The sequence below is a fragment of the Anoplolepis gracilipes genome, chromosome 16, assembly GCF_047496725.1.
Source record: "Anoplolepis gracilipes chromosome 16, ASM4749672v1, whole genome shotgun sequence".
NCBI lineage: Eukaryota > Metazoa > Arthropoda > Insecta > Hymenoptera > Formicidae > Anoplolepis > Anoplolepis gracilipes.
The window spans coordinates 3,577,523-3,603,079 of NC_132985.1; the positions used below are offsets into that span (position 1 = coordinate 3,577,523).

General features: G+C 33.2%; 1 protein-coding gene across 2 annotated transcripts in view; it reads left to right on the forward strand.

Annotated features, from left to right (window-relative positions):
- The window catches only part of LOC140674569 (uncharacterized), a 59,806-nt gene extending 40,378 nt beyond the window's left edge, over positions 1-19,428 (forward strand). For both annotated transcript variants that reach the window (XM_072908205.1, XM_072908206.1), the window contains 2 exons: positions 7,575-7,806; positions 15,792-19,428. In XM_072908205.1, the coding sequence (XP_072764306.1) occupies positions 7,575-7,806; positions 15,792-16,120 (561 nt within the window). In that variant the 3' untranslated portion in view covers positions 16,121-19,428. The remainder of the gene's footprint in view (positions 1-7,574; positions 7,807-15,791) is intronic.
- Positions 19,429-25,557: the final 6,129 nt, after the last annotated feature.

Consider the following 25,557-nt stretch of genomic DNA (forward strand, 5'->3'; position numbering starts at 1 on the left):
TCAATAACTGTGGAATATGTTAATTGTAAATCTTAAATTTTCTTACGAAAAATCAACAATCGCAAATGTTAATAGCCTCAAGAATATATTTAAAAGAATTTCAGACCGTAAACTAGTTATAAAAATATCGTGTAGTTTAATTTTTTTCTAATAAACTTTTACTCCTACATAAATTAATATTATCTTGATTTTTCGTATTAAGATTTTCAATTATACTCGTCTCGATATTAAAATGTTATAAATATTAAATGATGTGAAATATTCTGTTTATATAATACACGGATAGTAACTTGTGTCTTCGGTTTAGAAAACTATTTGAATTTGAAATTTGTATTGCTTTATATGTGCTTACAGAGATGCATGCACTGTAATCGTTCATTGGTGAACGGTCATTCACCAGTTCAGGTATTTCCAACTGTTGTAAGCTCTACGCTTACAAACAGTATACCGAAATGCATTGGATTACATATGAAATCGTATATACGCGTCACGCTCTGTTCAATCTGATCGACCACATCGGTCGTTGAGATTCAAACGCGTTGTTTTACAACGTATATAATTACGGAAGCAGCTTGCGATCGACGTGGTGTCGACTGTCTATATCGGGTGTCTTAGAAATACCTTTGCTTTTATCATTTTCGACTGGCGCATATAATTAATGTTAAAAAAAAGAAAGAAACTCAATACTCGATCCAATATATTTTAATGGAATAAAGTTTGTCCTTTACTTTGTATTTAAAATATAGAAAATTGAAAGGAATTTATAGAAAGTAGCAATGTATTAAGAGTAAAAATTTTACAAATCTTCAAATTAATTCAGAGCGAAAGGACAGAATGCGTATAAAGTTTTACACATCTTAAAAATGATTCAGAGCGAAATGACAGGATTAAAAGACATCATTATAAAAAAATATACATAGTTCTAGGACATCCTGTGTATAATGGCAAATAAAACGAGACGCGTTCCGTTTCGCCGCTACGGTTGCACGCCCGAGCGCATATTAAACTGTTACAAAGTAAAATTAGTTTGATTAATTCAAGTTGTCGGCGGGCAATGGAGCTTTGTCACCGATCCGACCGACCCGACACATTTTGTCACGCTCGAGAAAATCAGGATGCATGAGGAAATAACGCGCCATTTTCGCTACAAATTGCCGCTACAAATTACCCTTGTCGAATCACGTGGTTCTAATCCGGTTCATTAGGATAATAAAATCCACTTTGGAGATGCATGATGCGAGCATGGATAAATGAGAGAAGAGAAAGAATGGTTGATTGCTCGAACTTTATTTTATTTATCGCTTCTTTGCAGCGTGAATTTAAAATATAATAGATTCTCGAGAAAAGCTCGAAAAATGCAAGCGTTAAAAACGTTCTTTTAACAATAGAATTAACTTCGAATCCATGAAAGTTTTGTGAGATTGATGTGATAGAGATTCAATAGGAGTCGTTTTAATGCTTTATTTGCTATTGTTCGTTTTCCATATGAGATTTATCGATTTTCATTCATTCGCAACTCTGTTTTTGTTATTGTAAGCTTTGAAAATTTGCTGATTATTAAAATGTTACTGCTTATGCGCAACAGCCTGTTGTAAAATATGTAGCAAATATCACATTTGTTGAAATTTAGCTGTCAATCTTGTAAAAAAAATCTTTAGGAAAAGCTGCTAGCAAGTAATTAAATAATTTATCAAATTTATAAAAAAATATATAAGAGAAAGTAAATTTGTCGAGAGAGAAAAAGAGAAGGAGAGAATCGTTGTTTTCCTATAATTTATAATATTATAGAAAGCCTACAAGATACACAAAAATCACAGTCTTTAGTGTTATTTGAAAAAAAATTAATTAATTTTGAGCGTTTCTAAAATTTATTGCAAGCAATTTTATTGTAAATAAATGTATACTGGTAAATAAATTTAATACTGGTAAATAAATTTGATGGGAGCGGCGCAGACGTTTGAAGACCATCAACGACTCACGATCGACCTTCGAATTGGGATGAAAAAGAGTTAACTGTCACCTGCGCCATTGGAGTATCGATTTAAATATAAAAACGATGCCGACGAAAAGATATACGAGAGGCTTTGGTATCTTGACAGTCTTCTTCTTTTTTTCATTTTTAAGCTCGTGCCGCGACATTCTATGGTCGGAGGGGTTTGTCCCGTGAACCTTGAGACTCCTCTCTTTTCCTTTAAGCCCTGTATTCTCGCACCCTCCTTGTGTCTTGCTCGGTACACACAAGAAACGTCCGCGAGTCGATTTATTTCCGACGAGACGAAGGGAGACATGTGACTGGAGAAAATATAGTGTGTAGGAAGAACGTAAACAACACGTGCTAGTATATATACAAATCTACTTATAAAAATAAAACTAAAATATTTTATCGAGAACGAATAAAAAAATTGTAATTTTAAACCGTTATTTTGATAATATAATACATTATTTTTCGATAATATATTTTTTAATATTTTTAAAATTTTTTTATATACAACACAAAAATATTTACTTTTAGAAGCTATCAAGTTTTTAGTTCAAAATTTGGACATTTAGATCCTCGTTGTTTTTTTCCCAGAAAATATAAATTCCAAATAGATCAAAGAATCATGAAATCATTTCGATACGTCTGGGATGCCTTGCAAAAAAAAAATACCGATAACAAGTCAATGTGCGTTTAAACGAGATGCCGAATCGATGAGAAGCAAATTCCCGCGTTTTAATTAAATTCCTTTTGCCCAGATACTGCAACGTGACAATTTATTTAAAAAATTGACATCTCCTGTACACACACCGTTGCACAACTGATTTATTTTTTGCGTCGTATGACGCTGCCCTATATTTATTGTGGTTTGTAATATTAAAAGTCACACGCGTTTCCGACGCTGCGAGTTGTATTAAAATTTCGGATAATGATACTTGAATGCAAAAAGAGAAAAAAATAATATGTCAAAAATATTTATCATACCTGAAAATATCGATATCTGATCGATGATAGATTTAATATACGAAAGAAATACGAAAGAAATATAAAGATAATATATTATCACGTGTTGCTGCAAGTATTAAAATATCTTTTTTTATTACTTTCATCGAATGGCAAGAATACCTATGCGTGTAAAAGTTGAATTTCATATCGCGAGTAAGTATTCGCAGTGTAAGAATTCAGCGACCATAATGTCGCGTAGAATTTAATAAAGGCATAAATACAATAACGTGCCGCGTGTAGATTCGACGAGCGACTTCTCTCTTCGCCCTTTTTTTTTTTTTCCTCTTCCAAATTGTGATCGTACACGACCCTACTCGGCGCAATTTTTGCCGCTCGTCTCGACGGTGTCAGAAAGAGGCGTCGCTGCGCCGTCGAAAGTCGTAAAAATGCAAATGCACATCTCTTCCGGAAAAATTGCCAGCCGTTGGACGGCAGCCCCAAAAGTAGCCCAAAAGCCGATGAATCCTCCGGCCTCTCTTAAAGCCGTCTTAAAAGTTATACGCCTTGGGGATCTTGAGTTGCGCTCCTCAATTTGCAAAGATGTATGTTATACAGGTGAGAGAAATACATATAATATTTTCGATAAAGCACTTGGAAACTGTACAAGTGAATATATATATACTTGGCTAGTGTATCTCTCAACTCTGTAAAGTATGCAAGAGAGTGAGTACGACTAGTAAACCGAGTTTGAGCAGTTGAATATATTTGGATGGGCGGGTACTCTCACCATTGTTGCGTGATCGATGAGCAGAAACGAAGTGTAACTATGGAAAAAATACACGTTTCACGTCATCTTTCTTTTTTCCTTTATTTCGGAAATTGCCCGCTATTAGACAGCGTACGCGCACGCGATAATTTACTCTCTTGTTACTAATTACTGCAACACTTTTCCGTAAAAATGCTGACGTTCCCGTTACGATAGCGAATGCATAAGTCACGTTTGTGCGCTGGGGATGTCCGGTAGTGTCTAATAAACGAAAATTTATCCTCGCATCGTTGGTTTATTTACCGTAATTTTGTTCACCGCTTTACCCAGACGAAATGCATGTGCATGTCATTTGGCTTGCAATTATAATCCACGAATCTTACACAGGGACAGAACTGAGTTAATTTCTTGAACACATAGGTATAATTATTATACAAAATATCAAATATATGACGGTTTTCCAATTTATATAAAATCATACATTAATCTAAAAGATTGCAATTTTGTTCAAATATGAAATTAATCACATGCGCAAAGACGTATCTGTAAACATTTTATAATGAAAAAAGAGCGAAATATATGTGTATGTGTTATAAATTTTAGTTTTCTTTATTAAACAGAAAAGTGAGAATAAGACCATTTTTGCAGATGGGTCTTTTATTGGAGATCTTATATAGAAAAAGCATGGATTTAGTTTGCAAATACATCTAGCTTAAAACCTTCGTAGGCGGTCTGGCAGCGGTTTTTATCCGATTTTACGCGGCAAATCTTTCCATGCGAAAAATGCTGATTATACATATAAATAAATGAACGTTAAATCTACTAAAGAGATATAAGGTCATCCGGAACATTGGACTTTTAAAAACTCGCGATTATTATATATTACAATGCATCCAATTCGCAAAAAAAAAAAAAAAAAAAAACATATTTATTACATTTACATAGTTCAACGAGGATGCTACAGTGAATACATTAATTTATCCTATAAATAATGCGATTTTTCGGTACTGGAACGGCGGAATAAATTTTATGAGTGTAAAACTGGAAAATTTTTACAAAATAAAATCGATTATCTAGTAGAAAGAATATGTACAATATATGAATAAAATTGTAAACCTGGAAATATTACACAGAAGATTTAGTAAAATAAATTGATATAAATTAAGTAATTAACTATTTAAAATAAAAAGAATGATATAAATTTTTAAAAATAAATATGTAATTAAAGACTATTACTTGCTAGTTGCATTATATATTATTACATGCAGTTCTGCTTCAATGAAATTTTTAACGATTACCTTACATGTTTACAGAATGTTTCACACTCGGCGGGATATAACGGAAACATGTGGGCAAGCAAAGAGTTAGATTTCAATCGTAACTTATTAGCTAATCGAAAGCGATGTAAAAGGAAACATGTGACGTAATCGTGTTACGTGTTATAATGGTCTGCTGGATATCAATTAAACTTTCTAACTACTTTCGTAACTTGAACAAAGGCCTGCATTTATCCAACTATTATTAGCGATATAAATTGTAAGACCAGCGCACGATGATAATGCGGGCTATCTACCTCGAACGTTCTGTATAGTCTCGTCTTTTTCAAGGCTGATACTTGATTAAACTTTCCTTAATTTCAACGGATATTGAGATCACATTGTGTAGGTTTTACATTTATAAGATTGAATAATAAAACAACTTGACGAAGTTCATTATTGGACGCCTATCAAAGTTTCTCAAGATGAGCAACATTATCCATATAGAGCACGTAGTCACGTAGAGCACACATTTCGTATGTACAAATTACAAATTTTACATGTACATTTTCGCAGCAAATGAATAACCTTTTTGCTTTCTAGTTAATAGAAACAACATTTACATGGAATTGCAACGTTTGGTTACAAAAAGGGAATATTTTCGGGGGAATAACCGCAAGCATGATTGTTCACGCGATGTGACTCCCTCGAAAAGGCAATTGAAATTTTTTGCGGCCTATTCGACAAAGGCCATATTTATTATCTCGTTAATTTTAATCTCCCGACCATACACATGCCGTGACCTAGTATCGCATATACTTCGATGACACTGATTTACGGCGTTTTTCCGGTATAATAAAGGTATATGTATATACATATACATGCATATGTAGTGCAACTGGATATTTCCTTGATTTGCATTTCCTTTAATTTTGCACTCGTATAAATATATATAATTATATACATATATACATATAATATATATAAATATTTATATATTAATATTTTATAATACTTATATAAAAATGTATAATATATACCAATATATAAGTATAAATATATAAATATTTATATGTTAAAATTACTATTCTTTTTACTAAGAAAAACATCAAGACTTTTTCGAATAATTGACGAGTGCAAAGAGTTTTTATCGAATAAAATTTCAAGACAACGAGACACTAAATAGTAGAGAAAGGTAAAGATAGAAATGATATTTCATATTTTCCATGAATAATTTCAAAGCAACAGAGGCACATCCGCGCAAGACTGGAAACGCATTAGTATCGTAAAAGCAAAGTACCAAGGAGTCTTTATGTATCTCCTTATGTATTTGCTGGATTATTGCGGTTATTGTTGAACAAACTCTCTTTAACATTCTCGGCGAGTAAAATCGCGTATCGTATCATCTGAATTCAACTAGTTAATAATTTTCATCATTATTGCGTTATATCAACTTGACAATTAAGTGCTTCAATGGATATATATTAGCATCATATATCAATGTATGAGCAAACTGAACAAACAATCATGTTTGATTATACGCGCAAATTAAGTTAAAATTTAAGTGACTTTTGCTACGTGAAAATTATTATATATAAATATTTATATCGGAAAAAATCTTTCGCTTTTTATAAATCAAGTTTTTTCACACAAATAGTGTAGCGGACATTGCATGGGAAGATCGTTAAAACTAGCTTTTATAGTTTTCCGACACGCGATAGCTCGGAGCCAATTTTGCACTATTTCATGCTATCGGTAACAAACATTTGATTTTTACGATAACCGACGAGGCGAATTTTTTATACAGTTAACCTTTAGAGCTTCTCTACGTATATCTTTGACCGAATTCTGATTTAACACACATCAATCAACGTCACTATACTACGCGATAAGATCAACAAACTCCTTATTATCATCTCGACGAAACTTAGAATTAATGTTCTGTGGAATTAACCCTTGCCTGGATGTTGTTTATCGTAAGAGCGACGAAGCAAGAAGCTGAAGAGTTGCCGTATCGATCTACTCTACCGGATAATAAAAAGGGAGAAATAAATACGCGGGAAGAATAAATAAATATATAAAGAAGATTAGTATTAAACGATCTTTTTATATACGATATCCGATTAATAAGATTTCACGATGCTGTGAAATTGAAACGGCTGGCTTGAAAAAATAAAATTCCGCGCGCATTATGTCGATCGGTATTCGGAGGTGATTCAACCCCGATATTATTTCCACAGGCTTAATCACTAACGGCCGCTCGACCAATAAATCGCCCGTAATTTGCTTTAAGCTCCTCACGGAATTATCTACATCTACCTCCGTCGAAGTTGCTGGATTACCTCGACGACCGACTCTCTCGTGCATATACTGGCAGTTCTGCCTTGCGTTTCCTTTTCTCCGCAAGTTCTTTGACCAATTTGGGGCCAGTTTCTCCCAAACGAGAACTTAACCACGACTTTCTTCGCGACTTTTTAATGCTTAATATTGGGAAACTGAACTTTAAGTGGAAATCTTTTTCTTAAGAAAAAAAAAATATATTCGCTTGACATCGAATAACATACTTATATTTATTTGCATTTAACATGTTTTACCCTCAAATTAATTTCGTGATAATATTTTGTTACAGATAATGGGCAAATGGTACGTCGTAGAAGTGCTGGAACACAGACCAGACCCTATGAAACTATCGAGTGGCTCATACGTCGTTGACACGTGTCCAATTGTGAAGTTAAAGGGGTTAGACAATGCTTTTTTGAAACTATTATGGAATGAGGAGGCTGGAAATTTGGAGTATACCTTCCGAATACCAGATATTGTCAAAAGAAAAGGCTACTGGCGAACAATTGGTAATCAAAACGGTAAGATTTCGTTTATTAATTATGCATAGCTATTTTTAATTTGCACATCGTTTTCATTTACTTATTATTATTTCTTTGCTGCTTGATATCTTTTTTCCAATTTTTAGATATAAATATATTAATAATTATAATAAAGTCTAAAAAAATGTTCTTTTATATATTTAATTTTTATTGAGAATTTAAATAGTAAAAAGAAAACAAAAATTTAATGATGATTTAATATCGCAATAGTTGAAATTTAATTAAGTAGATGATGGCTGTTTCAAAATGTAAATTAATATTGAAGCGAAATGTATTACCGTTGATGTATAAATTAATGTATTCGTACATTAATGATCTACGTACCAAATAAACGAGAGAAAGAAGAGAGAGAGAGAGAGAGAGAGAGAGAGAGAGAGAGAGAGAGAGAGAGAGAGAGAGAGAACCTGTGTTGTGAAATTTGTATAGAGAATAATTGTGTAAAATGAGAGTCGTGATTAGTAACATCTAGTGAAATTATAGTAACCGTTTCAAGTAACAACTTCTTTCGGACAAATCGATTAAAGGACGAGGATGAACTTTACTTCTTTATATCTTAATCGAATCTCTCAGCATTCCGCTTTACTCCACGATAACTTCTAAAGTATCATCGTTTTAATTAGAAGACAAGTTACGTTCGTTGCGTAATTGATTTTCTATGTTACACAGTTAGCTGAATTAAAAATCTCTTACGATGAAACTGAGATTCTTAATTTTTCAACCATCCTCGAGTAGCGTTTTATCGAAGTTTTCTCAAGAATCGTTTTAAAGACGAAGAAATGAAACTGTGAAGAACTCTTTGAGGAAAGATGACGAGTATACCTTCCATAAAACGCTTGTAAATTTTTAACATGTAATTTATACCTTTTATACCTAGATTTCGAATCGTATTTTCCTCCGTCACTTTTGCGGGAACAAAATTAGAACTCAGCTTTTGCCACGAAGGAATTTTTCAATTTGTTTCAAATTGCGACGGAAACGTGTTGCGCGTTGTTGCGCGTCGCATCCTTGTTCCTTTCTCTTTCTCTCTCCCTCTTTTGCTTATTCTGGATTTTATTGATCCATTGTCTATATATCCAAAGAAATATATCAGCCAGCAACTGAACGTAGAGAATAAACCGGAATTATTTTTCCTTTTAGTATATTATTTTTTCCACTATATTAAAAGTAGATCTAAAAATCCAATTGAATAATATTGATGTAAATATAAATTGGATAATTGTAACAACATTTTTCCCTTTTAAACATAAATATTTTAAAAGGGAGATTAAAAAGAAGTACTAAAAGATTTAATAACAAAAGCTTTTTATACAATTTTATTAATAAATAAAATGGTCACTTTTTCGCGCGCAGAAGTTTTTACTTTGACAACGGAAAGACAGACGCCGAGTTTAAAGTTCTTTCGAGGATGATTATCATAAGCCGGTCCAAGTAACCGATCACATCGCACTTGCTGGATAGTCGAAAGTTTCGGGTAACTCCTTGCTGAGGAGTAAATTGGATTAACGATTCGATCGACTTGATTATACTCAAAGTTGCGTTGGCATTAGAGACATGCCATTAGGCTGGCGACTCTCTCAGGACAATTGATATGCATTCTGAATGGATCGTTAAACAAGCACGAGTATGAAAACGGAGACTTCAATCTCATGGAAAAATCACATAAACTGAATTTATTCTTTTGTAAAATTTGCCTTTTGAAAGAGGCTTTATTGCGCAAGCAAATGACGAAGATCAAAGTAATAGATTGTCTCCATAAAAAGAAAAATATAAGTAATAACAAGATAACAAGATATGTTATAACAAGAATAAAGATCATATAGCATTACTTAAACACAGTTTCCTTTGTGTATGGATTCTTTGAATTTTTTTTTTCTTTATTGAACATTGACAGAACGATAATTTGTCAAATAAGGAATTATTCCAACGCGTTAGAAAAATATTATTAGTAGAATAATAATAATAATGGCAGGCTCAATAATAGTAATTATAATAGAGTAACTGGAGATATTTAAAATGGAAAAGAGTCACGTGTTCGTTCGATATTCAGACTAATGATACAATAAGATAAAGATCTTAAAAAAGAAACATGAAGATTAAATTGGTTCAAAAATTATTTAGCTCGCTGAATACTTTATTCAAGTCTGACCTCCTTACTATGTTTGCTGATGGATTAAAAATACAAATTAAAAAGTTAATTCAAGAGAAAAAGAGCAAAATGTTATTCTAGAATTGAAATGAAAACACAAAAATAGTGTTATCACGTTCATTTCAAATTTGTTCACTCTTTGAAAAAAATTAATTGTAATGCAAAGCATAAAACTCACGAATAACCTATCATATATGTATCGTTCCAAAAAAAAAATACATTATAATGATTTGTGCAGTTTTTTCGCTATATTAAAGTTAATCAAATCGGCCAACAGAGTATTAAACAGATTATTTGAGAAGTAGTAATACATTTATTTTATTGATTATTTATACAAATTTTAAAATAAATAGAAACAAGTAAACACGAGATATTAAACAAAATTATACTCCAGAACGAACATCTCATATCGATCTAATTCATCGGAACACGATTTGCTGACGATAGTTAAAATCTCAAGCTCCGCCACGAATAACGATCTTAATGAATTCGTGAAATCGTGTGATTATCGGTTAACCGTCAGTCGAGCTAAGAGATTCAGCCATCGTAAGCCAGTAAAGTCGAGGCATCCAATTACGAATGCCTGCTGTCGTAAAATGACGAGAGAACGCGGAAAATTCGTCGCGATGAGAAAGCGCTCGACGACGCGGAAAATAATTTTTCAAAAGTCGCACGACACCGTCTGCTCTTTTTAATTTCTTTCCGGCCGACTCTGCAAGTTTTTCCTATTTTTATCTTCCTCCGGAGAGGAGCATCCACCCTCTTTGCGACTTGTCCTCGCTATTCTTCGCTATCGGAACCACCGGCAAATACGGTACGGGATCCGGTACATAATAGTGCGCGAGTGGACGAGAACGTACATAATACGGATTGAGGTTTACGCGAGTTCATTTCAGTCCGCTTGCTGAAGCATACTAATCCGAAAACCGAAAATCGAACCGGGCTTCCGGGCAGGATAATATGACTCTGCTATTGTGCATCTGCAAGTGTGTATGATCGATTGATGTATGAACATTGTTTGTAAAGTCGCTTGAAACTTTGGGACGGAATGAGGTAATGTCAACATTGCAGAAGTTCGCTCTTGTATTAATCCTTTCACAGAATAAGTCTTCAATCAAGAAAATTTGAAACGAGCGACTCTTGTGTTTAAAAAGAAAAGAGATTCAATAAGTTTTCCGTTGTAAGGTAAAAGTTGTAAATATGCATTGTTTACAAGCAACGTGTGATATTACGAAATTGCTGATGAAATTGAAAAAACGATCAATTGTTAAAATTTCTTTCTTTCTCCATCTCACTTTAATCAACGAATATATTAAATCCAATAAGTTGATATACACACATGAGGGTATGATATGATTTTAAAATTATCAAATATTAAAGATTGTTTTAATCGATTTATTACAAAATCGATTTCTTGCTAATAAAAGTGTAATTAATTGTCAATATTGTTCATAAAGTGATTGTTATAATTATCTTTTTCAAGCATGAATGCATTTCTATTAAATTATTATAAAATATTTTTAATTTTAATTTATACATCAGAAAGTTCTCGTTAAAATTAATTTTGTATCTAATATTTCAATATCGAGACATTAGAAAAATTTTGGCGTAATAGAAAAGGAAAAATATTTTTTTTTAGAAGGTTATAAACAGACATGATAAAAAATTTTTATATATTTTTAGTGACGTGTATAAATGAAATAATTGATTATTTTCTTCGCGTATATACATATAGAAATAAAAATTTTAATTTTATTCTTAATTTTATTTTACTTATCTTATATATATATATAAATATATTATATATTATATACATATATATAAATAATCGAATTCACCATACGAACTAATTTTAGATAAAACGCAGCAGGTAAAAAATAAAAAATAATGAAAAATTAAATGTGAAATATCTGAAATTAAACAAACGTGTCAGAATAATATAATTTTTTATCTCTCATAAAACTTTTAAAATACATTTATATTTTGAATGATGTTCTAAATATTTTTAATTACACATATCTTTAATTGTATAAAAGAATAAATAAATGAAATGCGTTTTTGCATCTCGGATCGCGTCAACGGAAAAAAAAGAGGGAAAGATGCGATAAACGGTCGTTTTTTCGTCTCGGCACAACATAAACGACTTTATTACAGAAAGTTAAATCAATTTCGTGCATTAGCCGCTTCTTGAACCGGAAGTACTAGGACCCCGCGAGGATTCGCCGCGAGTGTGTTTTTGCCGTTTTATAGAACGCGCGGAAATGAAAACTTTCCTCTCCGACATCTTCCTCTCACTGAATTTAACTTCCCTTGACTTCAACCGGGAATCTCATCAGAGCTGCAGCTGCCGTATTTTAGACACTAAAAAGGGAAATCTAGGGTAGTTTTTCGCGATGGAATTTGTAATTTTCATGCAACATATTTTGCGGCTACTAGACGCGGCGCTGGAGGGACTAATATATCGATGTAAGTGCTATCTACTTAAGATTATAAGGGCGATCAAAATTAAAAAAAAAAAAAAAAGAATCGTACATTATATGGTCGATCTAGTTTTCAACTCGTAAACCAACAATGTTATCCTTTCCTAAGAAAACTATATCAAGTACAGGTATATAAAAATATTCTTGATGCAACAGATGTACATCTACAGAGAAGTAAAATTATTAATTAAAAAATTTTATAAAAGATTGACTTTATAGTTTGAAAAGAGAAATAATAGTGATTATAAACTAAATATCTCCCTGTATCTAAACATATCACTATTAGAAGGAAAACTGAAACGTATAATTATGAAGCTAATCGGTTAATTAGTTTGCTTGTTAATACTATATTATTATTAATTCGTAGATAAGGTATGCTATTAATGTATTTATAATTGGTTATATATATATATATGCATGTGCGTGAGAGAAGTTTACATTGTGAATGTTTACAACTCACAACCGTTCAATTTAGAACAACAATATACAGAGGGGTTGTAGCAAAATGTAATGATAATGTCACGCTATGGGAATACGAATTTGAATACTAATCACAATGTATCGTATCGACTGAAGCGATTACGGCGATGACGTCGCTGGCGCATTCGCAGCGTATGTAATTAAGTGCGGCGCGTAATTACCATGTCGCTTTAATTTAATTCGTGACTTCCGCGCAATCGGGAAGGATGCTATGCGGAGGAGATAAATATCTAATTACTCATGGTGCAATTACATGGATATCGCTCGTGATTACGCGTTTTCGATTTTCATTGCCTGTGCCATTCATGTCGCTTTGCTTAACAGCCGGAACAATCCAGTCGCGGTGAATGTCATTCGCAACCGTTTCAGTAAATCGTCATTCCGATGAATTGTCAGTGCGCTTTACGGCAATGATCGATACGTCACACATCCTATAATACATGCGCGAAACGTCATCGCATTCAGCGACATTTCAATATGTCTCCATGTTTCCTCTCCGATCACGACAGAAACGATGAGCGCAAAAAATATTTCACGTGGGCATAGGTATTTTATTTTCAAGTCTGATTAGCTATGTTTTAAAATATATTGACTGATTTACGTTTATTTAATTTTATATTTAACGATATTGTATTAATCGCCGTTGTATATACGTAATATTTTTTTCCGAATCTTTCAATTTATGTTCATTTATTCCGTTAATTAACCAATTGAATTGTTACGCTGAGGAAATTTAAAAATTTAAAAAATAAACCGAAAGATTCGCTTGATTGAATGTATGTACAATAATTTATTGATTTAATTTTAAATAAAAATTTTGCGCTCCTCTTATCGCGCTGTCTCTTATTTGCCTTTATCTTATGTATATTTAAGTATTTTCTTTACCGAGAAAATATACGTATTTGAAAGAAGTAGAAGAATATGAAATATTGATAAGTTGACACACGCGATGACTTCTTTTTTCTTTCTCTACGTCTTCTTGACTTCTCTTTTACTGATGAGAAACTCTGACTCTAAAAATTTATCAAGATTTATGAAGATTAAAAATTAAAATCGGTTAATGTGGCGGAAGTAAAGCCGTTTTCCCTCTATATATGTAGGTCCACTATACGCTTCGCTTCGAAATACGGATGCTTCTAAATGCCGAGTGCTATCCCCGGTGAAATATTTCCGACATCGCGACGGTCTCGTGAATACGGAATGCGTGTACATCGCTTATGGTCGCACATTGCGCATATAGATTGTACACGTGCTTGCCGTCTCGTCTCCGTATATTTCCTTCATAACGTTAAGTGCGCTCTCAACTACCTAATAAGCCGTAATATTACATATTTCCACATACATTTGTACATCTCCCGTTACGTCACAGACGATCATCGAATCCATTTAAATCGTCTCGGCGGAGTGAAATCGTAATCAAATCATTGCAACTCCAATTACTCAAGTATTTTATTCAGCTAGAATAATGATTCAATTAATTTGATTAAATAATAAGCTTTTCAATGTGAAAATATTTGTGATTGTAAAATCTGATGCAATGACAAAGGAAACATGACTCTAAATTTCTTTATGTTGTTTACAAAGTGAAATAATACATGATTAAATGACATTACGTTAAACGAAACATCGATCGTTTGTATTTCGGTCAGAAGTAAATTTATTCTCTTCCTGCGTAGATTAAGCATTTCTGTAGATTAAACATTGCACACAGTTTGGAGTTTATATCTTGGGAATCTCCAGGGGATAGTAGTTGAAACTTATATTTGTCAAAGCAGCGACTTAGTCCATTAAGCGTGTTCAGATAAAAGTGCCAAGTCTGTGATAAATGATACTAAATACAATGGTATTGTGTACTATTTGTTACTCACCGTGGAAATTTCAAGAGGAAACACTTTAGTTTCTTTGCAATTTCGATACCACTTGCATCAGCTTTTATTGTTTTGCAATACTCGTATTCATTACTCGAGATGTTTTAGCACTTTCCAAACACTAAGGAGATTAATTGAAAAAAAAAGAGAAAGAGAGAGAGAGAGAGAGTGAGAGATATATATCATCGTATATTAAGTATATTTTAAATTTTAATATTTCTTGATGAAAATTGTCAGAAATTGAAAGTTTTATTATCTTTCTTAATAACATTAATATATACATAAATAGATTCTCATATTGTATATAGATATATAGAGATCATATCACGTTTCTTCTTTTCGCTATATCGATGGAGACAGGAAATTGGAAAGTCAAGCTGTTGCTGCTTGCTTGATTTTTCTTTATTGTCATACTTTTCCTAGCTTGACACAATATCTTCGATACTCTATTTTAAAATACGAGTCGAAAATATTCGTCTACCAATATTATTACTGTCAAATATAATTAAAGATGTCAAATATAATTAAAGATATATCAGATATATTCTGCAAGATCCTTATTTTCAATATAATTGAAAAAATTTATATTATCGTGACAATGTTATAGTAAAAAAAAAAAAAAAATTTGCAACTTTTGTCAATTTGAATTTTTTACAATATTTTCACACAAATTGTTTCTCTATATGAAATACGAATAAATAAATATTATAAGAATGTCTCACTCTTTATCGTACGCTTCTTTCTATTTCAAGAGCATTCCTCGCGGAAATGAAAATAATTTGTAGAAATAGAATTGTCGTCGGCAGACATTTATTTCTGCAGTCACGACAGTTCTGTTTGCACAAGAGATTCTAACTCCGTGCGCATAACGGACGCGCGGAACTGACGCGAAAAACCGGAAATCCGATAGGAAAGACTCTTTCTCTTCCTTCTTACGTATCGTGTTGTTTTTTTTTTTGGTTTTTAACCGGCTGCTGATTTAATTTGCAGGCACCTTGACGGAGAGGCAGTACAAGCAGTTCGCCGGCAGCGTGCACGTAATGAAAGCCGTCGCCTCGGACATGGTGTTGACTTTCTGCTCCCGTCATCCCGACAGCCAGCTTTACTCGCTGCTATTGTCGCGTGAGCACATCCTACAGAAGAGCGACAAACGAGGCGTACACAATCTGTTGGGCCGCCGTAGCCTAAAGATCGTCAGCATCCGAGAAACCTGCGTGAACGGCAGCGCCGGATCCAGAAGGGGTGCGCTCGATCTCGTCACTTGGGCGACCCTCGTCGGCCTCCTCTCGTCGAGCTTTCTCTTTAGGTTCTGGCAGTAGTGAATTAGGTAGACGATCGATATCGAGAACCTTGGCGCGCGATCGCCAGCCAAGCTCGAGTATCTCTCTCTCTCTCTCTTTCTCTCTCTCTCTCTCTCTGTCTGTCTCTCTGTCTCGATTAATTAACACGATTATTAACACTTTGGATGCTGCGCGTGAATAATTTCAAATATCGCGGGGAATTTGTCGTGATTTAGCTCTCGATATACGTTTAGATTAATTATAAAACATTCATGAGCTGAATTGAATATTTAGCATATTATTTTTTGCGTGATAATTTTCGCGTTATATCTTGCACCATTTCAGTTCTTTAGGAAATAATTTTTAATCACAAAATCCTCTTCTCTCCGACACTTTGTCTTAATTTTTCTTTTAGAAGGTTTTAATTTGTTATAGTTGAATTTATAAAATTTACTAGCTAAATTATTTTAATCAATGATACACATGTGTTAATAGTAAATAGCAAATATAAGCTAAACGAATACTCATACATGGTAATCATCAAACGCATTAATATTAATAAAATGTATCAAGTAATTTTTAAAAAAAACTTTTTGAGAAAGTTAAAAGATTAATTATACATATATTTATTTATCTTTATATATATCTTATATTTATATATCTTTTTTTAACGTATTTTCTCATTATATATTAACATATGAAACTGAATGTAGTAAGTTTTAAAAACTTTCGAGAGAGAATCGCATCCAAAGGGTTAAAATTTTATATACTGCGATGTGTAGACGCCTGGACATCGAAGATCCCTTCTACAATTAGCTTAACCTCGTTTATCATGGATACTCGATCAACATCATGAAAAGTGGAATTGCGATTTAGATCTGCAGCGTTCCCGGTCTCTGAAGCAATCACAGAAAGAGAACGGACTCGTCGACAGAATTTGTGATTCGACGAACCTTAAGAGGATCAGATCGCGCGAGGTGAACACGATCGAGAGGAGGGAAAAACATCGATATCGTCCGCTTCTTTCATGGAAGCTTTCATCTAGATCCCTAGATCGATTGGCCACTCGAATATTTTTCAGCGACATCCACGTCGTTTGTTCCTTCCTTTCGAGAATAAATTACCCATTAGGCGATTTCTCCACCAACTCGGACTCTCGGCGAGAACATTGCCTCGCTCTTTGCTGTCAAGTTCTTAATCAAAAATGCTTGATAGCAAGCGCATGCAAAAAACGAGTTAAAAAGAGATTCACCGTACAAATATATTTTTTCGCGCTACGTCACGGGAAAAATATGTGTACACATTGTGTACATTACGGAGTTAATCTTTTTTCCCCTAGTGTGTCACGTATGGCTTTTTGAGTTATAGCGCTAAAGTTTTTGCCGTGATAAGATTTGCTAAAAGAAAGAATTATTTTTTTACATCGGCTCTTGTCGACCATTAAAATCTGTCCTAATGTCTCTATTACACACAACCTAATATATTTATGTTATAACAATTATTTTTTTTATTAATTTTACTTTCTGCAAAACAATGAAGATACAGTTGCGGATATAATTTTATACAAGCGGATTTTAATGCAAAAGAGAAAAAAAAAGTAATCGCAAAGTTTGAACGAACTCGTTAAGATCATCCTATCTACTTAGCTGTCTGCTGCAAAAACACGTGGTCGCCCCATCCCCCATTAGCGGCGCAAATCTCGACGAAATCCGTAACAGAGGGGCACTAAGAATGACGGAATATCGGAATCTCACCGCGCGAGTACCGCGTCGAGGATTTTCCGCAAATACTTTTCCGATATCCGAGAGAGATGCGCACCTCTTTGGCGTCCCTTGGCATCTCTTTGACCATAGCTGAAGAATGTTCGAGCGGCGCTTACTACGCCCTTTCGCTTCTTCCTCTTCTTTTCTCTTTCCGATACTTGTCCGTCAGAAAGCTTCCCTCGAATTGCTTTATCGCGAAGAACATCTCGCTGTTCATGCTCGGCTCGTGTCTCTGCCGATAAGAATGCGGATTATAGGGAAATAAATGGGGATGCGGGGAGCTCGTGCATCCTCGCATCCCCATGTGTCTGCGTCGCACGGATGAACCGGGTGAGGTATGTTCTCGACGATTTCGAGTTCCACTGATGCAGCAACCTCATGCAGATTGCAGAACTGTCTGGCGATAATGTCGTTCCGCGAGACTCTGTTCTCTCTCGTCTGTTCCGGAGCTTTTCGTATACAGGGTGTTTTGAAGAAAGAAATTAACTAAGGTAAGCGCACGCTATGGAAATTCATCAGTATCATTCACGTTTTCAAGAAGTAACAGTGAGGATGTTACGATTTAAGTAGGAGTTAACGTACCGTTGAGTCAGACTTGAATCAGCATTTATTCATCTTTTAATCTCTCATTTTACGCGTTAGAATATTTTAATTACTTTTATCACACGCGCAGAGAGAGTTATAAAGAGATGCAGGAAATTTAAGAAATTATTTTTTTTTTTTGTAAGATAAAAGATATTTTTTTTCACTTGAGTAAATAAAAATTATAAATTCTTTATCTCTCAAGACACCCTGTACTATTTCGCTCTACCTTGAGTCACGTACAACTCGCGAATGTCGTGATGTCGACGTCGTTCTTCTCTTCTGCCGCATCGTGTAACGAAATCACCGAAATCTCCGTGTTCACGCCTGGAATTTTCAAGCGGCAAATTTTCAAGTCGCGCAAATAGATAACTCCTACGTTTTTCACGTGATTATCAGCAATTATCGGATTTATCAGAAGAAATTTGCATAAATCAATTTTTGCACAATTATTGATTAAATATTATTTAAAATAAGAAATAAAATAAACAGTTTTCCCAGTTGTTGAATTTTTGTATATCTTTAAAAATTTCTAACATTTTAAGAGAAAAGGAATTGTGCAATTATCTTTTCATGCGCATATTTTGAAAATTAATGTCTATACAAATGAGATCGGTCCAACGTTGCGGACATGCATTACAATAGATAATTGTAATTTTGGCTAAAGTTTCGAAAAGGTTTTCGCACCGACTATTGTCTAGTTTAATGTTTTTTTTCTGAGAAATAAAAAATAATATTGCAAAGAAAAATTCTGGTTTTTGTAAGATGTTAATTTAAATAGTAACAGTTTGAAACGTTAAATAAAATCTCAATTAACAAATAAATAGTTGTTTTAATAAATATTTTTATTCGTGACACTAAATTAAAATAATTCAAAGTGAACGCTTTTCGAAACTTTACTTGTAATTTTAGATAAGAGATCTAAGTGTTCAATTTAATTGAATCAATATGATCAGAAATCGCACGAGTATTTTTTTTTTAAACCCTGTGTAATCAGAATTTTAGTTTCCGCGAAATATTAGATTGTAGTTACGTTATTTCTCTATGCACATGAATGCAATTAAAAAAATAAGATTCTGATAGTAACTGATTTTTGAAAGAAAACTTGGACTTGCGCGGTTTCCGATCTCATTGATGCAAATAATCATGCTCCATGATTTGTGTCTTCAAGAATGCATCAGTCATTGTTATGAACTCGAGATGTATAGAAATTCATGTCGTACACACATCTTTGTTAGCAAACGTAAAATGACAATAGGTGTCAGCAATCAAGCTGATCTTCTGCGAAGATGAGTAGCGATTCGTCATGTTTATCTGCTAAAGTCTGAACTATCGAACCAAATATCGCGTGATATCGATGTATCGTGACAATTTCATATTCAATCTACGATTTTCGAATGTTTTCTCTACAGTCATTTAGAATTAAGGACGTCTGCTATCAGTAAGCTACGAACGCATGATTAAACGATATCATTCCTCGAACTTTTGTTATATAGCATAAGAAAAATTACTATTAATTCAGATTTTGTTATCTTCCTTATTTTGGTGGATTGAGATATACGATTATAAAGTTATATAAACTATAAGAAAAATAATAATTTAAACTGTTTATAAAAATACGAGTATTAATTGAAGTAGTGTGAAATAATTATTTTGTTTTGAAATAAAGTGTTACTCAAGAAATACATAATAATTATATTTATTATTTTGTTAATTGTTCATATATATATATAACTCTAGGATAAATTTATTGCTAATTATCGGGATACCGTTATTACTAGAAAGTTTATTATAAAATAACGTAGTTGTTAAAATAACCTATATATATATAAATGCCATAAAGATATGAATGATTATCGATTGATTACATAAAAATGTGAAGTTTTGAGATTGTGATTAACGACGTAATTAAATGAATATACATATTATTATAATAATGATCACACCCCAGACAGCATACATTTCTAAAAAAAACATTCAGAGGACATCTCAAAGATATTTTTGAACGATAAGATGTCTTCAGAATGTCCTTTGAACATCTTTTAAATATGTATACTGTCTGAGACACATACACACATATACAAATACATTGTTTAAGAAAAGTCTGATAAATCATTTGGATGTCCGTAAAACTGCCAAAACTACATCCGAAGAGGTAATATTTAATATAAATACAGATAAATATTAAGGGTAGGATAAAAATGAATAATCTCGACAATTTATATTCTTATTTGAATATTGGATTTGAATTCGACACGTTAACGATGTTGCGACAAAGATATGAAAGAGAATGTAAAATAATTGCGTATCGATGTAAAGATATAAATTTGATAGGAGCTTATGTCACGAACATATGGAAATTGTCACAATTAATATTGAAATCGCGCTAATTGTTACAATTAAACATCAATGTCGCACAATTGCGCAGTGACGTAGTGGGAGGACGTGTAAACAATTAAAGCTTATACGGCGGCACGTGATTAAGCCCAGGGCAGCTCGATAAACTCGGCCTCCAAAGAACACCGGCTTATCGATCCTCGACTAGCTCGAGAGCACGTCTACCAAGGCTTGCCGTTGTTTCCGTTAACGTCGTCCTTGCCGTTATGCAGAATTTACGAGGCCACGGCGCTAACCACACACGAGAACCGGCGCCATCAATTTTTATCACACTCACTTCCGAATTAAGTTTAAACACGATATTTCTTTTTAAGCATACGTCGTAGATTTATCGGGACGATTACATGGAAATCCCATAATTTACCAACCGGCTGCGTATCTCTCATTTCTGTCCGCGCATTCGGTCGAGATTGCCGTTACTTTTTTTCGATGTCTCGTCATTTATCGAAGGATTATTATCGGTCCCATCTCACGGATTTGTCTCTCGATATGTATTGAATTTCGAGACGAGATTCGATGCTTTCATCGGAATTTCCAACTTGCCCGGAATTTATTACTTAATCACGTTTGTTCCGCGCGCACGAAATTAAATTTTAACATTATAAAATTTCGTTTAAGCACATTGCCTATGGATGACTTTAATTGAAACCGTTAATTGATTTTCTTTCTCTTAAGCGTATTCAAAGAGAATTAATATATTATATATTCTAGAGAGAGAGAGAATGATGGGCATTCAATTCTCCCTTGCGAGTATTTTTAAAAGTTTCGCAAATTATCAGTCTTAAATAACACTGGAAAGGATTCAAAATTTTTCTCACATATCTGATGTAATCGACAGTGTTTGTTACTCATCACTAATTATTAATTAATTAATATATTAATAAAAACAAACGTGATGAAATAAGAATATAGAAAATCATGACATCTGTTGCAAAGATGTATCCTGTATATATCTTGACTTCGAGCTAAAACACAAGATACTCGTGATATCGATCGTGAAAACTGTCCGCAATCGTCGCAAATTTCCGCGATAATTTAAATGTAATGGATATTAGAGAGCTCGTTATTAAATTAAATTATTATATACTCGATGCGCCAGTCGCGCAAAATTGCGCGATGTTATGTTTAAAATGCTCTATAGAGTCTTTATTTATTGTACAAAAAAGTGCTGAATATTATATAAATATATAAATATATATATATACGTATAAATTATACATCTACACGATCTAAATAGTACCTAATACGATGTAATCGTACATGCTTATTATGTGTATAAATATATGAAACAATAAAAAATTACTTCGACGTTTCACGCAGCTCTTAGCTGTCATATGTACTTCCCATTATCTTTTTCTTTATTTCTTCTCTTTATAATAATAATAATAATATATATCCGGTGACACAGATATTTTCAGACTAAGCCTTTTTTCTCCCTTATGATATTAATTTATGAAAGTCTCGCCGACAACATAAGTTACGATGCCGCACGCAAAAGCAACTTCAACACTGCGGCGGGCAATATAATGCGCTCTGTAACGCCTTACGTCACGTAACTTGTTTTACAAAACGCAACAGGAAGTTTCGAAACTTACTCTCTCTGTACCGAATAGGAGGGAACTCTTCGAACAAGAAAGCCGAGATGAAAAAGAGAGAGAAAGAAGGAGAGGAAGGAGGAAAAAGGAAAAAGTTTTCACAGATCCGCGCGAATATATCAACATCGACATAAAGCGGAAGTTTGATGTTAATCAATAACATAAATGTCAGATATTCAAGTAGACTAGATATTTTTAAAAAGTCGTTTTATAATAGAACATAAAATATATATTTAATCGTATATTTGTTCTTCATAATCGCCTACGTAATACGAACAATTAAATATATTTACATACCTTGTATTTTGCAGAATAGATATTTATAATATCTCCGTCGTATTTTAAATCGTCGTTTCAGCTGTCACCTTAAGTCGATATTACATTTGTCGTACGACAAAATTTTTCCAGCGTGTTGATTGGCTGCAAAAGTTCTCACAACTCTAGAAGTTTTTTATCCCGAAGCCAATCAACACGCTAGAAAAATTTGTCGTACGACAAATTTTTCTAGCGTGTTGATTGGCTGCAAAAATTCTCAGATCTCTAAAAATTTTCTATCCCGAAGCCAATCAACACGCTAGAAAAATTTGTCGTACAAGTGTAATAGTAGCCTTTAGCTGTCGTTTAAATGCGATTAAAAAGTAGCACCGTAATAGCTGAATAATTGAAATTACATTTTGAAATCTAAGAAGAATGGAAAGAGAATTATTTTATTGACTAGTTATTGCTCGGCGTCAAGGAAAAGAATGGCGACGTACGAGCGACGTGCGTACATTAATACGGCACTCGCCGCTCGCATTCCTTTCCCCCACTCTGTCGCGCTCTCACCTCTCACCTTGAAGCTTAAAGTCATTCACTCAGCGTGCGTCGAACGGGTAGGACGCAGGATAGATAGCGGCGTTGTTACATTTTTGTAACATTATTTCTCTCGAAAGGCGATTGTGTCAAGGTAACAGGAGACACGGTAAAAACGATCACTACATTTTGTTGATTATCAGTCCGCATGATTAATTATTTCGCCTGATTAATGACACGGACATTTGATATATTTATCAAAATTATATATTGCGCGTGATTAACTTATATATGAAGCGAGATTCGTACGGACGGAAATGTAGAAAATGAGAATTATAAATTATTATTAGCTTCTCTGCTTTAATTAAACGAGATATTTATTTCTTTGATCACGCTTGGATTTTTCCTCTCTTTCTCTCTCCAATATATATTCGTACGGCATTGTGAATCCATTCAAATGTAATTCGCCGATCATTCCCGGATTAGTAATTAAAGAAAATCACCGGATTTCCAATGATTTAAATAAAGCACGATATATCGATCGTTTATTAATAATACGTGTATTTCAAAATATATTGCGCGTGCGATATTGAATTTCAATAATATATCTTTTGGGTGATCTACTTATATCTACTCCGCGTCTATATTTGACTCGCGTAGTATTTCTGCTCTTTCGATGAAATGAGGTTGGCAGCACTGAATTTCGAATTTCTCGCTCATTACTGACGGTAAACGGCATGAATGTGAAATAGATCGACCCCGAATCGCGGCATCGTATTTAATTAACAAATACAGACGTAATTATACGCAACTAATTGTAAGTACACTAATATTTACAAACCGTAGAATATATTTACGTAATTTCGGATACGTTTGTGTATTCGTGATTTGTTGAAACGCGTATTTCGCGAGATTTATTTCGATGGTAATCTCACGGAACGTTACTCGAGCGATATGTTATGCAACCGATGACGTACACTCCTAGACGTTGAATCTCGCGGATATTATTAATTTGTCATTTTTTTCAACGCATATTTATAATTACATTTATAACACGAGATAACGATTGCATCTTATTATAAAATGCGCGCCTTTTCCGGTAGCAACAAGTGCAGTATCGTTGATGCGCGCGAATTTGACTAAGAAGGCTTTTTTTTCGAGACCGTAGCTTTATATGATAGTGTTCGCGTTATTTTCTTTTTATCGAAATGTAATAAAACACGCGTCACATGTAATTAATGAATAATATATATGATTCAGGAGTGCCGTAAAAAGTACCGCGCTTTTACGCGAAGATACGTGTTTTCGCGAGTGCAAGTGCAAAGGACGAGTAAAAGAAGAGGAAAAGGAGAAGGAAGAGAAGGAGATGGCGATTCGAGGAGGCGTCTGGCGATGAAGCCACGGTGGAGCAACTGTTAAGGTAATAATTTATAACTTATTATTATATATGGAAAATATCAAGAAGGACTTTCTGAAGGAGATTAAAGTTCTTTCCATTATATTATAAATTACATAAAAATTTAAACTTGCAATAAAATAAGCTATATTATTTATGCTTATAAATTACTTGATATTTTTAAATATATTATTTATTTCTACATATATATTACTAAAAAAACACATTTTTTAAAAATTCAAGTTAATAATAATATAAATGACAGACTATAATATAAAATTAATAATAATAAATAATAAATAATAATAATAATACATATTGAGAATTTAAATGCTAAAAATAAATATAATATTTAAATGCTTTAATGCTCAAATATTTGTGTATTAAAAGACACATTTTCTCTAATATATGTTTGATTTTAAAAATAATTCTGACAGCATTTAGGTGTAATATTTAGTAATATATATACATATATTTACAAAAATATTTATATTGACATAAAAATTCAGAAATATACATATACATATCAAAAGCGATATATCCTAGATAGCACTTATCTTTAAAAAATGTCTAAGAACGGCTTAAATACTTTTATCGTTCTTTAGACACTTTTAATACATTTTTTAGCTTTCTTGCTGTCTTGAAAAAAACGAAAGATTCGTATTGACAATAATACTGATGCGAGAAATTCATCATTTTCGTATCTTATACTATCTTATACTATCTTATACTCTCTTGACGTGCGTCATTCAATTATGATTGAACGTTATGGCAAGTAGCTTATCAAAATTTCTTTTGTTCGTTGATTTAGAGTTGATTGCCATGTCGTCATTCAATACGTTCGTTTATTATGCCAATCAATAATATTTTATTAATATGCACATAATAGATTTGTGTTCATGCTAGCGTGAATAAGCTTCAGAAATTCTAAAATTTCTCTCGTGGCATAGA